General features: G+C 43.9%; 1 protein-coding gene across 1 annotated transcript; it reads left to right on the top strand.

Annotated features, from left to right (window-relative positions):
• Positions 1-205: 205 nt before the first annotated feature.
• On the top strand, positions 206-10,927 carry CDKL2 (cyclin-dependent kinase-like 2 (CDC2-related kinase); the record flags this gene model as incomplete). The annotated part of the gene is made up of 12 exons (XM_009704762.1): positions 206-241; positions 2,530-2,724; positions 3,898-4,076; positions 4,966-5,078; positions 5,399-5,538; positions 6,595-6,683; positions 7,196-7,322; positions 8,219-8,493; positions 8,967-9,057; positions 9,796-9,907; positions 10,024-10,130; positions 10,868-10,927. Coding segments are annotated over 12 exons (1,524 nt in total), but the record flags the coding sequence as incomplete, so codon positions are not given.
• Between the last annotated feature and the right edge of the window lie 4,238 nt (positions 10,928-15,165).

Below are 15,165 nucleotides of genomic sequence, written 5' to 3'. Positions count from 1 at the left end.
AAGTGTTGGGAGACAGGTGATGTGTCTGGTGGAGAAATGAAGGACAGTCTTATTACAGTTGGAGTGCATCTAGGCTTTTCCTCTGATGTGGAGTGTTCTGGAGGTGGGAATACATGCAAGCCTGTCTCCTCTCCTCTTGGCTGCCACAAGTGTCTCTTCACAAGTCTCCCAGACTATAGTCCCTGTGCTGTGAAGGAAAAAGTGATCTCTGCCATCGCTGCAAGAGCTACAGACCCTTAGAGTTAATAGAAATGTACATGCTGGGGCTTGAGATGCAGCCAGCAGCTCCAAGTGTTGTCTCCTCAAACTCTTCTAAAGCAGATCTGTGTAAGTCTGGATCATACCTGATCTGTTGGCCAGGCTCACTTAGTTACTGAGTCAAAGCACGTACCGCCTTCCAGGTGTGTTGGGAATTAACTTGTTTTCCTGGGTAAATGGGGGCTTAGCAAGGGGAACGTTTCCATATATAGCTCAATAAATGTGGCCTCTCACAGTGAAAAATAAATACCTAAAGATTTAATCTTTTTGTAGTTTCTTCACTTGCATGTTCCCCGTGAACCTAATTTCTTTTTTTTTTTTTTTTTTTACACCTGTTCTGGAGTTTGGGCAGAAATTTAATCATGGCTGAAAACACCAAAACCTCTTCAGGTCTCCTGTGCTGGGAAGAAATTATTCTTGAGAAAAGAGCTTTTCTTCTAATTGATCATATTTTTTTAAATCTTCACTTTTCAGACCTTCTAATAAATCTGGGTCTTTGGCAGCCTCAGGTGCAGGTTGGCTGGCAGAGCATTTCCCCTACAAGTCGCTGTGCTCTGCAGTCCTTTTGCATCTTCCCTGGTCACAAGCCCCTGGGCTATGGTGCTGCCTTCAGGCACCCTCCCATGTTGTTTCCCTGCTAGACTCCAAGCTAATAAATAACTGGGCGTTGTAGCATGTAGGTCTGTTTTGTTAAAGAGATGTGTGATAAACCAGTGTTACAAACGTGTAACGAATTGGAGGTGGCTTCTTGTCTGGTCAGAATGCGATGACAAAATAACTACAAAATACAGCTGCTTTTTTTTTTTTTTCTTTTGATTTAAGTTGTGGGGTTTTTTTTCTGTAAAGGGTCTTCAGCTTTCCCCTCTGCATAATACTGGGGAAAAAAAACAACTCTTCAAAACCTTGGCTGGTTAGTTTTCACTCTGAATTCACTAGGCACAGTTTAATAGAAGCTGTTTAATTGTTAACACTGTTATAGGTAAGAATGCTGAACTTTCCTTTTATCCATTCAATGTGCTTGTATTCTGGCACATGTTAGTTGTTGAAAATGTGTATAAGCTGGCAGTGCCAACAGAAATGCTTTGGGTATGGTGGGAGCTTAAAAGAAAAGTCTTCTGTCCGCCTCATTAGAAGAAAATAAGATGTAGACCCTGAGTGGTTGGTGATGAACTGGCAGCTAGGTAGAACAGAGCTGCTTTTGTTTTTCTTTTAAATGGAGATGTAAGAGATTTTTTTAAAAGAGGGCCTAGAGAATGACAGAGAAGAAGAGTTAAACTTCCTGGAAAGGTGGGAGAGAAGAGGTGAATTGGCTTTGGGTTGTTGGGAGAGGCAAAAAGTTTTCTTACAACATTGAGAGCTGTCTTCAGCAATCCTTTGAATGCTGGCTGGAAGGAGTAGCTGGCGTTGCTCCTTGTGCCCTGCCCCGAGGGAGCAGGCAGGGTAGCACAGTGTTACTTGGTCACCTTGATGAGAGTATCTCCTAAAGGAGTTTGTCACAGGTACAGCCCAACCTTAGGGGAACAAGCTGTGTTTATTGCTGCTTGGGCTGTTTGTAAGCAAAACCAGGGAACTAGCAAGGAGCCTCTCTCTGCAGCCTACCAGTCATGGTTAAGTGCCCTGTTCTTCTTCTCCCAGGGCTCAGAGACCTACTTGGCAGCATGCTGAATCTTCCAGTACAAACTGTCCTGCTTTGTCCTGCTGCCTCAGGGACCTCTGGATTTTCCTTTGCCATGGCAGGTCTTCGTGGGAGATGCTGTTATGTGCCTGCTATCTCTCACGTGTTAACCACGTGCTTCTCTGGAGTTGTTTTTGACTTCCTCAAGATTTCTCTCATGTGGAACATAAGCTTGCTCTAAAGCTTGTCCAGACCAGGGCATGAGTCAGTGTCAGCGCTTATGTGTGGAGAGTATTGTGAGAAGCAGAACGCCTCAGATTTTCTGACAACAGAACAGTATATTTTGAGCATTCCCACTAAGAAGAAATGCCCTTAGTCAGTGTTTTATTTATTTTTAGGTTACAAAACCAGGTGTCTGCATATATGAGGTGGTAGAAATCCTCCAGATAATATTAAAAAAAAAAATGAAATAGGCAAAATAAAATCTATTCTAAAATATCAGTGAGCTGATTTTAAAAATAAATGAATGTGAGTGCCATGACAAGAGGAGCATTCCAGGGCAGTGCACTGGCTGGATTGGAGTTAAAAGTGTCTGGTCGCAGTTTACCCATTATATGCTGTCAAGGTCTCACACAGTATTTCCTGTTTTATAACAGCAACTCAGGCATGAGAATCTTGTGAACCTGCTGGAAGTGTGTAAAAAGAAGAAACGATGGTATCTGGTGTTTGAATTTGTGGATCACACGGTGCTTGATGACCTTGAGGCATTTCCAAATGGCCTAGACTACAGCAGGGTTCGGAAATACTTATTTCAGATTATGAGAGGAATAGCGTTTTGTCACAGTCATAATGTAAGTATGCACAAGAAGTCAGCTCTGCTGTTAACCTTGAATGAATAGATACAAAACCGTATATTTTTGATGTATATTAAAACTGAAAGAAATAAAGCTTTGGCTGAAAAGGAAGAGGCAGGGCAGAAGAGCTGGACTGAATTTCATAAAAAATGTCAAAGCTTGATGTCAGCTAATCCGGTAGTCTGTCTCTGATTGAATTGTGAGAATGTTTCAAAGGAAGGGTCCAGAAGTCTGTGGGCATTCAATACTTGGTGGCACCTGATTGTAGCTTGGTTTGTCTTGCAGAGGGAGATAGTCTCTCTTTCAAAAGTTTGATTTTGATGGTGTCTATGTAAACACATAGGCTTGCTTTTTCTCTTCAGTATTTTTAGATTTTTGTTCTCACCTGATTTCTAACAGGTTTGCCAATTTAATCCGAGTTGTGTAACTATATATATAAACACACACACTCATTTATTTATTTTTATGTTTGGGAAACTGTGTCTCTTAGGGATTCCTAAAATACTCCTCACATTTGACTGCAGAACATGCCCATGACCCTTGCAATACTTAACAGCCTTTAAGCTTGTGTTCAAGGCCAGATTTTCAAGCATAATGAATTGTGCCTTTAAAATACCTGCAGAACATATGCAGAGAGATACATAAAATAAATGTTCTGTGTGCAAAAATTAGAGGTTCTGTGTTTGGCTGCGCACTTGGATCGGCACTTGTTCATTGACTGTGTGCACGTAGCTGTCTTTTACAGGAAACTGTGTCTCTTAGGGATTCCTAAAATACTCCTCACATTTGACTGCAGAACATGCCCATGACCCTTGCAATACTTAACAGCCTTTAAGCTTGTGTTCAAGGCCAGATTTTCAAGCATAATGAATTGTGCCTTTAAAATACCTGTAGTTTAAACACCTGCAGAACATATGCAGAGAGATACGTAAAATAAATGTTCCTGTGTGCAAAAATTAGAGGTTCTGTGTTTCGCTGCGCACTTGGATCGGCACTTGTTCATTGACTGTGTGCACGTAGCTGTCTTTTACAGAATCTGTGTGTTTCCCATGCCTGCAAAAATGTAATTTTCTACCTGGATGTGAGAAAGCTACTATTTTTGGTGAGCCACTCAATGTACTATGTAGGAATGAGAAACCTATTTGTCTTGACTTGCTTTTCTCTGTGCAGATAATACATCGGGATATTAAGCCAGAGAACATATTAGTTTCCCAGTCAGGAGTTGTAAAATTATGTGACTTTGGATTTGCCCGTACCTTAGCAGCTTCTGGGGAAGCTTACACGGACTACGTGGCAACTCGATGGTACAGAGCTCCAGAGCTGCTGGTGGGAGATATCAAGTATGGCAAGTAAGACTGGCATGCGAGGCTGCAGAAGGGTTGTGGGCTTGTGGGTGGTACAGAGGGGGATGCTCTGTGTTTTAGGGAAGTAGGGGACTATGTCTTGGCAAATGGGTTAAAGGGATGCTGTTCAGCATTCCCTGGTTATTCGCTTGGAAAAGTTTAAGCCTTCCTCTTCTCTCTCCCACTCTGCAGCTGACTACTGCCAGTGCTAGGCTTTCCTGGCTCAAAAGGTGAGGAGAGCCCTCAGCATTCCTGGTCTGCTGTCTAGAGGAGCTTTTCAGTTGCCGATGCTAGTACCGGGGGAGGCTATGATAGACCTCCCTTCTGTGCAGTTGGAGTGATGGAGGGAAGGCAGAGAAGTCCCTCCAAACTATTCTAGACAGACATTTCAGGAGGGAGGAGGTGGGATTAATGAGATTTTTTTTTCTTACTGGGATCCGTGTCAGAACTTAAACTGTGTTATTCGCAGGTCTGTTAGTACAATTGTGCAGGTTTATATATGCCCCTGTATTACTTAAACTTAATTTTCAGTAAATGTGCCTGAAGAGCAGATGCCTGCAGAAAGAGGAGCTGCTTACCTTTGTGCTCTCTAAAGTGCAAGGTTCCACTAATGTGTTATGCTGTATGAGTATTTCTGAAGCGTTGTGTTTCAGAACCTGATTTTACATGTCAGGCTTCTGCTGGCATTTGTGTGCTTCAAGAGCTGAATCTTTGCCATTCATCAGAGCACTTGTAAGCTTGGAACACAGCTGTCTTGCTGTTTAGGGGGGCAAAGCTGTCCTCCAGGCTTGTAACCTGCTGAAGATGTGCTGTGCGCTGGCCTGGCTCAGCCTTTAGGTCAAAGAGACGAATGAAGCCATGCTGAACTGGGGTGTTGTTATTTTGTCATTTCCAGGGCTGTGGACGTGTGGGCTATTGGCTCTCTGATAACAGAAATGCTTACAGGAGAGCCCCTTTTCCCTGGAGATTCAGACATTGACCAGCTCTACCATATCACCAAGTGCCTGGGTAAGAACAGCCTGTTGGGCTCCTAGTGCCTGCGTAGTAATGAAGGGGTCAAATACATTTTGAGGGGGGGAGTAGGGTGTGGGGAGAAAGGCTGTGGTATGTGCTGAACTATTTCTGGGAACGTGCACTCTTAGCGCCTCTTACAAAGGGGGAGCTAGGAGCTTGCGAGTGCAGCATCGATTCATGGTGCACAGGTAGAAAGAGAACAACCCAGGCTGTAGCCCTTACGGTAGTGCTGACCCAGTGTTTCAGTCTCTCAAATGTTTCACGGGACTGTTCTGTATTTCTTCCATGTGGTTGCTTTGTTTGTGTGATTCCAGGTAATTTAATTCCGAGGCACCAAGAGTTATTCTATAAAAATCCCCTCTTTGCTGGCATGAGGTTGCCTGAAGTGAAGGAGGCTGAATCTTTGGACAAACGATATCCCAAGCTCTCTGCTGCAGTGCTAGATTTAGCCAAGGTAATTAACTGATCATTTACTGTGAACATTTCTCTGTTTACTTGTCCTTTGCCTTAGGGAGCCGAATACAGCCTACGGGAAGGGCTGGGGCTGTTAAACTGACATTCTCTCAACTACCCATGCAATGAGCAACTGCTTGGGTTGGTGGCTTAGTGAGGGCTGCAAGGGTACAACAGCTACCATCCTGGGTGACGGGAGAGACTAAGCCAGTCATCTCCAGAGCCAAAATGGTCACTGCATATCCTCCAGGGAGGATTTGTAGCATATACTGCCCCACTAATTAAGTTTTCCAAGGAGATTTGAAAGGTGAAGAAGAGCTTGTGTGTTGAAACAGTCATCTGTACACCTCACTGCATCAGTTGATCTTTTGAAAGGTCTCCCAACAAGCTCTGCCCCTCATCTGCTACCTAAGTGGATGCTTTGTAGATAATACACAGCCCCTTACTTCTTCGTCACTAGCGGAGCTGTGTGGAATTAGTGTTTCCTGCCAACCCTCCCGCTATCTGCTGGTGGAGGCACTGCAAGCAAGTGGGTTTGTATGGGATGGCATCCGAACACGTCCCTTGCTCTTGGAGCTATGTGCCTACTGTGTGGGAGTTAGGAAGCCTACAACTTTGTAATAGATTCTGAAGAATCCTTCCAGGGAGTGTTTTTTGTTTTTTCAGCCAGTGGTCTGGAGCACTGATATGCTGGGTAACTGAAACAACCTAAAAACCATGTGGTTGTATTTGAAATGCCTAATGATCAAACCAGATTCTAAAGCCTCAGCGAAACAAATGTAATTGAAAACAGGGGAAGTTTACTGAGAGCAGAGTGATCTATATGTATGACAGGTATTCTCTGTGCAATGAGTCTTTGTGAGCGTTAGTGATTAGAATGGAAGCAGCCAGCAAACTTTAAACTTTTTTGGTAGTGGTGTCTCTTGGGCTCATCTCAGTATAACCGGCCCTAGAACGGGGAGTTTTGCAGCTGTTTTCTTGACTTCACTCGGAAATGCTAAAGCCTTTGTTTCATTTCTAATGTATTTGCCTTCTAATGTTTACATTGATTTGACAGAAGTGTTTGCAGATTGATCCAGACAAAAGACCATCCTGTGCTGAACTCTTGCAGTGTGATTTCTTTAACAAGGATGGATTTGCTGAAAGGTAAACAGTTCACTTCTTGCTGAAAGCAGGCTCATATTCGAAGGAAGTTAAGCAGTTGCACTTGAAGGTTGTATGCTGGGTTTGCAGAGCTGACAGCTGCCGAATGTCTTGGTTTTGTTTGGTTTTAGCCTTCCTGGAATTAGGAGAATGGTTGAAAGGGAACGTGTTGCAGTGGCATGTTTGCCTCATTACCTTGTCACGACATTAATTCATCAGTGTGCGCGCCGAGTGTTACACCATATTGGGTAGCATAGTCTTACACTGTATTCGCTGTCTGCATCTACACCAGACTGGGATACAAACACCTTTATTGCTGTCATATGAAAAGCGTGTGCTTGTAAGATTTCATTTATTTTAATGGATACGTTGTATTTGGCTGGCTTCTCATTAGTTAAAAAGTCATGGCTTAAAAGGCTGTAGGAGGCTGGGCTGAACACCAAGTGATGATGATACAGAGATTAACAGAGGCCTCTCCTCTTTTTCTTTTTTTTTTCTCCTTATATGGAACGTAGATTTACTCAGGAGCTTAAATTAAAGATTCAGAAAGATGCCAGAGACCATCAGCTACAAAAAAAATCAAAAATAAGCAAAAGGGACAAAGATGATGTTTTAGAAGAAAGAAAAATACTTGGTATCCAGGTTGGTCCATCTTTTTTTAAAAAAAAAAACTGGGTTTTTTTGTTTTTAATGTTTTAAAATCGCTATATAACTATGTGCAGCAGTTTAAGTTCATAGCAAAAATATAAGCATATTTGTCCATTTCATTTTTTTAAAAGAGACTAGGTGAGTGTGATGTGCCAGGGAAGCTCACCTTTGGAGGCCACTGTGAGTCTAAACAGCTCTGAAGACCTTGTTGCCCGATTCAAGGCAGTGCATTAGGCCTGCGCCCCGCAGCTCTGGTGCTCAGTGCAATACAGCCTGCAGGCTGTTGTGTGGAAGTTCTATGCCTTTGACTCTAGCTGTTTGGCCGCTACAAGGTTGCTCCAGTGCTTGGCTTGGCAGTCCACAAGTTGCCATTTGGCCAGTCCCTTGCAGGTGAACTACATCGTGATGCAGTTACCAGCAAATACGGAGCTGAAAGGATAATCAATTACGAAGCATAACTCATGTTAAATCACAAAAACATGCTTGTGTGCTGTCGCTTACCTGTGTTAAAGCCCTGTCTCCAAAATTATTTTGCTTTCAATCAGATACTAAGGAGTAGACACTTCAGAGTGACTTTGAGGTGACATTGGGCTCAGTTCTTACTTAATGTTTTTGGAAGTGACACAGGATGCGGCTATTCTTCCTCCATCATTTCTGATCCCATTCTAAGGTGACTTATTTACAGAGGGTGCTGGAACCCTGACGAGTCTCCTCCCATTTGATGGAAAACAGAGGTTTTCTACTACAAGCAATTCCATCTCCATGAGTTCTTTGCAGAATCATGCAGGTTTAAGCTTTTGACTTTTTTCCCTATTTTTTTTTATGTGCTGCTCCAAGCTGCTTTTTAAACATGACTGTGAGAAAAAGACGATGCTTATCTTCTCAAACAGGATTTCAGCATTGACCAGAAGAGCAGAGATGCAAAGCTATTAAAGGTGAAGTGCTCTAAAGCTGATGCAGAGAAAGCAAACCGATCCTCCAACCTCAGCTCCCTCTACGACAGCGCGATCAACCCATTTAAAATAAGCCCTCAAACCAGCCTAAAAGATTCCAGCAGCAGCTTGGACTATGCCAAGAATGCAGGCATAGTTATCCCTCCCATCAGCCAGAACCTTTGTCCCACTGCAGTTGGGATGGGGCCTGTGCCTGGGAACCTTAATTACAGGTATGGGAGCAGAGCTAGAAGAGCTTGTATCCATCATCCCTGTTGCTGAGGAACTGTCATGTCCTGAAAGAGGTGCAGGGTGATGAGGTGGGAACGCGAGATGTGGGTTTTGGGACAGGACACTGCCAGGAACAGCACTTGGGTGGAGGATTGTACATGGATAAGAAAGCCCGGCTTCACCTCCAGCAGCTGTGCATGTCCACAGAGGCACAGGGTCCCTGTGTTGCTGCATTTGGCAAAACTCTGCTGAACAGCAACAGTTCGCCAGCTGCTGTGACGCTGGCCTTTCTTTGACTCGTGACTTGTCCTTTGGACCAAACTTCTCTGTTAACTGAGCTCACAAAGGATATTCTCCCCTTGAGCATTCTTCCTAAGCATTTAATGACAGTGTTTCTGGATGTCTTGCATTTGTTGTTTTTGTCTTCACCATGTTACCCCAGTTAATACAAAATTTGGGGCATTTTTGATTACAGAGTTGATGAAAAGAGTAAAAAGTACTTGAACCCATTTCTAAAACAACGGAAGCATTCTCCAACGGGCCGTTACAGCGTAAGCTTGACATCGGTAAGTCATCTGTCTTTTCCCCTGGCAAAGCAAAAATTAATTGTCAACTGAAGTATGTGATTTATTGTCAAGAATGCCGTTTTTTGCAACCTTCACCATAACTCCAAACTAGAAACATTATTTTCTTTACCCCTTTTTTCCTACAGGTGTGTCATCTGTTACCCTTTGCTAATAATTATCTTATTGTCCTCTGACACAAAATATGTTTCATATTTTAAATTAGGGGAGCAGTCTGACATCCATGGCCTCCTGCCTAGCCAGGAAAAGTAGACCATGTGTGCTGTGCTACTGAAGCAGAATTGAGGATTTGGATTTAACATGGTCAGGGCCTTATTTAGTCATGTCATAAATGCATTAAAAATTGATAATGAAAACAAGTGAATTGAAAGCTTTCCACTGCACTCACTACCTAGGCAATATTCCTTCCATGCCAGCAGGAACACTGGCCTCTTTACAGATAACTAATCTGAGCCATTCTCCAAGTGTTGTATTTCGTCTCTCTCAGAGCAGTCTTGCTTAGATGATTGGGGTTTTTTTCCGTGGCTGTTGTGTTGTGTTTAATGTATAAATGACACTTTAGCAGAATGGATTCCTTCACACACATTAAAGTCTTCTCTTTTACTCTTGCACAAGTTCCAACTACGGTGGAACACTGCTGTGTTGATGCATTTTTAAGCTTGAAAATAGCTTTGTTTTTCCCATATTTTCATGAGCTGGTACTTATGCCCCTGATTACAGGTTACTAATGAAAAAAACATCCTTCAGGCAAATAGGAAAAAATGGGAATTCTCCAAGACAGATGTGCGTTTGCCAGAACTAAATCATCTCCCTGAACTGAGAGGAGTGGAAGGTATGAGCTTTGATGTCCTCTAAATAAGGACACTAAATAAGTGGCAGGAAGCAGTGTGCATTACAACAGTCAGCTCTTGCTTCCTTAACATCGTATGCATTGGTTGTGTTTTGCAGCATGGCATCCCAGGTTTCTGAAAAAGGAAAATAAAACAGTTTCAGAGTCCCGTGTTCCCTCCCTTGCTGCTATTGACCTCCATAACCCAAGTCTGGCCTCACAGCAGGTAACAAAGCAATAAAATAGTTTGTGCTGCTCAGTATTTGCTTGGTTTGGGACTTTCTGAACAGCGTGACCCGCAAATTTCCAGTGTGTCTCCTAACAGAAGCAGAGCTTGCCTTGGTTTCTTAACCGTCTAAGTAAAAGGACCTGAGGCGTTATGATGGGGGAAGAGAGAAGGGTCACACATGAAACATGGGGCTCTGTTTGTCTCTCTGAGATTAGCTAAGTACTAGATTCTCACTGCTAAGACAGACAACATGAATTGTTGCTGTTTCAGCTGGCTGGATCAAGGTGCAAGTAAGCCTGATTTACCAGAGTTGGAGAGACCAGGAGGGACATGGGTTTTGAGGAGGACTGTTCTGGCTGTGTTAGATATTGAGGGGCTGAGTGCAGTAGGGATGGAGAATGTGTAGGAGCCAGGCGTAGGGAGAGAAAGGGAAAACTTGCAACTTTCTTAAAGATTAGTTCCTCAGTAACATTGAAATGTTTGAGAGGTGAGTAATTCCATAGGCAAGTCACTTTGGCTACCTTGCTTCCGGTTGAGATTTGGCAGACCATATTGGGGCAGGGCAAGCATTTTTGAAGTCTGATTTGATCAAAGAACAGATTTGGTTTAAGTAACATGTTGGCATTGCGTATGTCCCTAGAAGGTGGTTTCTGATTGTTCTCTCCATTTATACTACAGTTGGAAATTGACCATCTTTTTTTGTTGGTTTTTTTTCTTTCTTTCCCAACTTACAGCTGTCGGGGACGTTGATGCCCGATGCATCAGAAGCCAGCTTCCCCAGAGTTGAGCACTAGCCTAATGGAGAAGATGACACCTGCCTGTAAAAGGTAGGCTTTAATTTCTGCATCGTAGCCTTCTGGTGGCTTTCAAATGGACAGTTTCATGAACACTTACCTAGTTGGGAAGTGCAATGGGAAAATCCTTTTACACTTCACATTCTCGGTTAGGACAGCTAGCTACAACAGACTTCTTATTGAGGGCAGCATGCAGCTTTCTTTACGGAGGCTAAAATTGGCTGTGGCAGGTAAATTGTTTTCCTGAGCTGAGGTGCTGGGCATTGGTGTTGGAAATTAAGCGGCTCATGAATCTGGGGGTTGAGCATGCTGATAGGATAACAAAAAGGGGAAACTGGCTGCCTTTATGTGAGGAGTGGGGAAAATGGGTTGTATGTACAGCACTGCCAAGTGCATCACAGTAAATGGACTTCCTTGCAAGAAAGGAGAAAAGCGTTTTGGGGAGCCTATCAAGCTTAACATTAGGGAAAATTTTTAGTAACCATGTCATGAAATCGAAATTTTTTTAATGTAGCTGTTGATACCTCAGTGCTCGCCAAGCATGAGACAGGAGTCTGGGAGAGAAGGAGGCTTAGGAAAAGTCTTGGATGTGGGGTTGACTTGTAGTCTTAAGATTGAAGTACTAAGTTTGAACTCCGCCACTCTGCACTTTCACTTAGCATTGCATCTACCGTTCCAGATTGTTTTAAGCTGAGGCTTTTAAATGTGGTTTTAATAGTTTCTCATCTTGCCCATTGAAAGACATGCAGTTCTCTTCTTTCAGACAAAATGACTTGTTTAAACTCATAGAAAAAATTGTGTGGTTTTGTTTGTTGTTTTGCTATTTTTCTATTGGGGTATTATTACCTTTTGTTGCTCAGCAACTTCCAGGGAGTCTGCTGTATGTGTTGGGGTTTGTCTCATCCTCTTGAAAGTGAGAACTGCAGTGCTTAGCTGAGGGTTTTTACTGTCGTGATCACCCCTCTTTCCTCACTGAGGCTGGGCGGAAGGACTGCACCTTCCAGAGGGAGCAGAAAGTTGGGGAGAATGAAGAGGGAAGGAGGCCCCTGGAAGGGTCTTCAGAGGCTGTGCTCCAAAAACTCACCGGTTCTGTTGGAACCTTGTGCCCTGTGTAGATGGGCTTTACTCAATGCTCTGGGTGCGCTGCTGCTGCCAACCTGGATGTGATCACACACCTGCCCCTCGGGGGATTCTCCGTGTGGCTGCAGAGACCACCAGGCACCACAGCTTCCCTCCTCCCTTACTCAGTGTTAGTTACAGATAGCCACAAGCGTGTCACGGCAATGCTGTTCACATGCAGGTGGAAACTGTGCATCTTAGGTTTTTCTTCTGGGCTCCGGTGTTTCCTTTTTGAGGAGAGGGAGCAACTGCTGACACTGAAATCTCTGCGCCAATGCTGCACATACTCTTAATCTATACGAGTGTATTTGTCACTTATATTCACGTGATGTGATGGCTTAATGCTAATAGGAAGAAAGAAGAAAAACCGTTGGGATGGGAAGCAATCCTGATAATAGAAGTGGGGAAAAAAGAAACCTTACTAAAGTTGTCTCATCTATGAAGCACAGAGGTGTAAATGCACAGCTTTAGCAAGGTAAGGACGTGTAATAAGTCAAAACAAAGGAAGCGTATAATCAGGGAGTACCTCTGTGCTTTTGTGAGCCTGGCCATAACATCGTTCTGCTTTTCTCCTCTTGATGCAGGTGGCTGAAACAGTGGGAACAATCTGCCTGAGTTTCCAGGTGCTAAAGCTGCAAGGTCTCTGTAGGAGAGAGGAGGATCCTTTACTCTCTTGTTGGCGCAGCGGACTGCCATGGGAAGTGGCTCAGGTCCGGTCAGAGCACAGAGCTCACGCTGCCATTGCTGCTGGATTTCTTGCATGCAAAACAGCTCTTGAAATGTCACCTTTCTGGCCTAGGGCCAGGTCATGTCTGAGGTTGCTCTGAGAAAAATAGTGGTTATTGGTGTGTGACAAGGGCAGAGGCTGGTTTGGAGGATTTTGAAGGAAGCTGGGCTTTCTCTTGTCTAACTGCTGCCCTCCTGAAAGTTTTCTTTTAAAATTAATAGTGAAGAGAGTAGATAGCTGCTGAATTTGCCATTTTTTGGTGGGCTACCTGATCTGTATTGGAAAGCACCTTTGCCTTGACAAAAATGTCAGGGAAGAAAATGGTTGTGCAAGAAATACAACGTTTAAATGTGTAAATGTTCCCAGCTGTTCCTTTGAAACCCTTGCTAATGCTCAGCAGCATGTGTGACCTTGTGTGAGGTTCCTTTTCCCTCCATGCTTTCGTCCCCCAGTCTTTGGGCGGTTGTCTTTTGGGTGTTTAACTGGGCCTTGTCTGGCCACGCTGGGTGAATGTCTGGCTGCTCTTAATGGCAAAGAAAGAATATCGGTGTACAATAGTGAGCCATGTACCGAGTGGCATGTGAAATGGCTTCTGTGAGTGCTCACTACCTCACTTAAGTCATCAGTCCTTTAGGTTCCTTGGAGGAATGGGACATGTAAGTGTAAAACTCAACGATGGCTTGTGGGGAGGGAAAGATAGCATGGCTTTCATCTTGGGGCTGTTATGAGACTTTTGCTTCACTGCCCTCGAGTCGGCTGTAGTCAGTTCTGTGGTGTCCCGACATTGCTCACAACTCTCTCTTCTGGCAGCTCGAGCCTGCTGTCACAGCTCGCACCCCTATATGGTGTAGTTAATTGTGGAACTTGTCTTTCCACAAAATATGGCCTTTCCCATCAGTGTATCATGGCAGAATACAGTATGACTGTTGTCATATTTAGAGCTTTATGGCTATGCTGTGTTTTGACATGTACATTAAAATTTGTAAATAAAAGGATATTAAAATTCAAAATTTCTTGGTACTAGTGTGTGCTCACAACTGTAAGATGTGCTCACTTAGTCTTCCCTGGACTTGGTGTTACATCTGCTCATTTGTATCGGTGGCATTACCTGCATTGAAAAATAGGACTTTTGAATCAGTTTTTATTTAATAGTTGACATCAAGTTTCTTGCAACCGTTTACAAGCACAGGTTCCTGGTATCCCTCAGCAGCATCCAGGAGCGCTTAGCTGACGGTGCTCATCCAGCGAGCCCTTTACCTTTCCAGCTCGGCTGGCCCGCTGGCGATAGCACTGGCACGTTTCCACGGCCCTGCTTTTTCTTCACTGCTAACTATGAACTGCCCCAGGGTAGCCCAGTTGTACCCAGCTAGCCATACCAGTCATTTAGCTAGCCATGGGCAAATGTAACCAAGCTACTTGCCTAAAATTGACCTACAGAGAATTCAGCAAGGCCCCAGTGTTGTCCCACAAGTCGTGTCTGTTAGCCTGTGTGCATTGAGTCAACCCACGCACAGGGTCAAGATACCGATTTATTATGAGATCGCGCACCGTCGGGCGGTAGGTGGTACATCCACATAGCTGGCGCCCTTCTCTGCAGTTGTTCGTACAATTTATACTTTCAGTTCTGGTTAGTACCCGCCTATAATTCTGCCTCCTTTCCCAGGATTGATTAGTAATTTACATGTGATTACACAACCAGTTCTCTGTACTACATATGCTCATGGGTTAGGGTCTTCACCTGGGCTGGGGTCTTCTGACCTGTGGGCATGATTTTTAGTATTATTATGAAATTATAATGAGCATAATTCATCTAAAGGACACTCTTGACAGTTTCAAGACTTATGTTAAACAATTTTAAGGAAGCACATATGATCCAAGATGTCCCTTTCATCAAGGATGACCCCCTCCTGATTAATAGTTCCTTTACTTAATCATCTTGTCTGTTTGAGGGGCATATAGACCTCGCGCTAATTTATTGTTTGCTGATTTTCCAGCTAATTATTTCTGATGAACTACAACTGTAAGTTTCAGTGACTACACCAGTGGACAGCACAGCCCCAAGCTGGGGCTGGGTACCTCTCCCAGCGCCGAGATGCTGAGTCTGCGCACCCCTGGGCGGTGGGTCCTTGTCTCGGAAAGAGCAAAGAACTGGAAAACATTCCGGGAAACCTCCCTGCTGTCCAGCTGCGGGGCTGCTTTCCCCCATGCTGCATCAGATGGCCGAGACTTTCAGTTTTATTATTTGGGGTGGGCAAGAAAGGAAGGGTTTAGGGGAATGGAGGGGAAAAAAGGGTGTGTTGGGGGGAGGTTTTAGAGGAATGAGGAGGAAAAAAGGAAGAGTTTGGGAGGGAAGGAAGGTTTTGAGGGAGAGGGAGGAAAGACAGGAACGTTG

The sequence above is a fragment of the Cariama cristata genome, unplaced genomic scaffold (assembly GCF_000690535.1).
Source record: "Cariama cristata isolate BGI_N322 unplaced genomic scaffold, ASM69053v1 scaffold9237, whole genome shotgun sequence".
Taxonomy (NCBI): Eukaryota; Metazoa; Chordata; class Aves; order Cariamiformes; family Cariamidae; genus Cariama; species Cariama cristata.
This window is presented reverse-complemented; position numbering and strand designations above follow the sequence as displayed.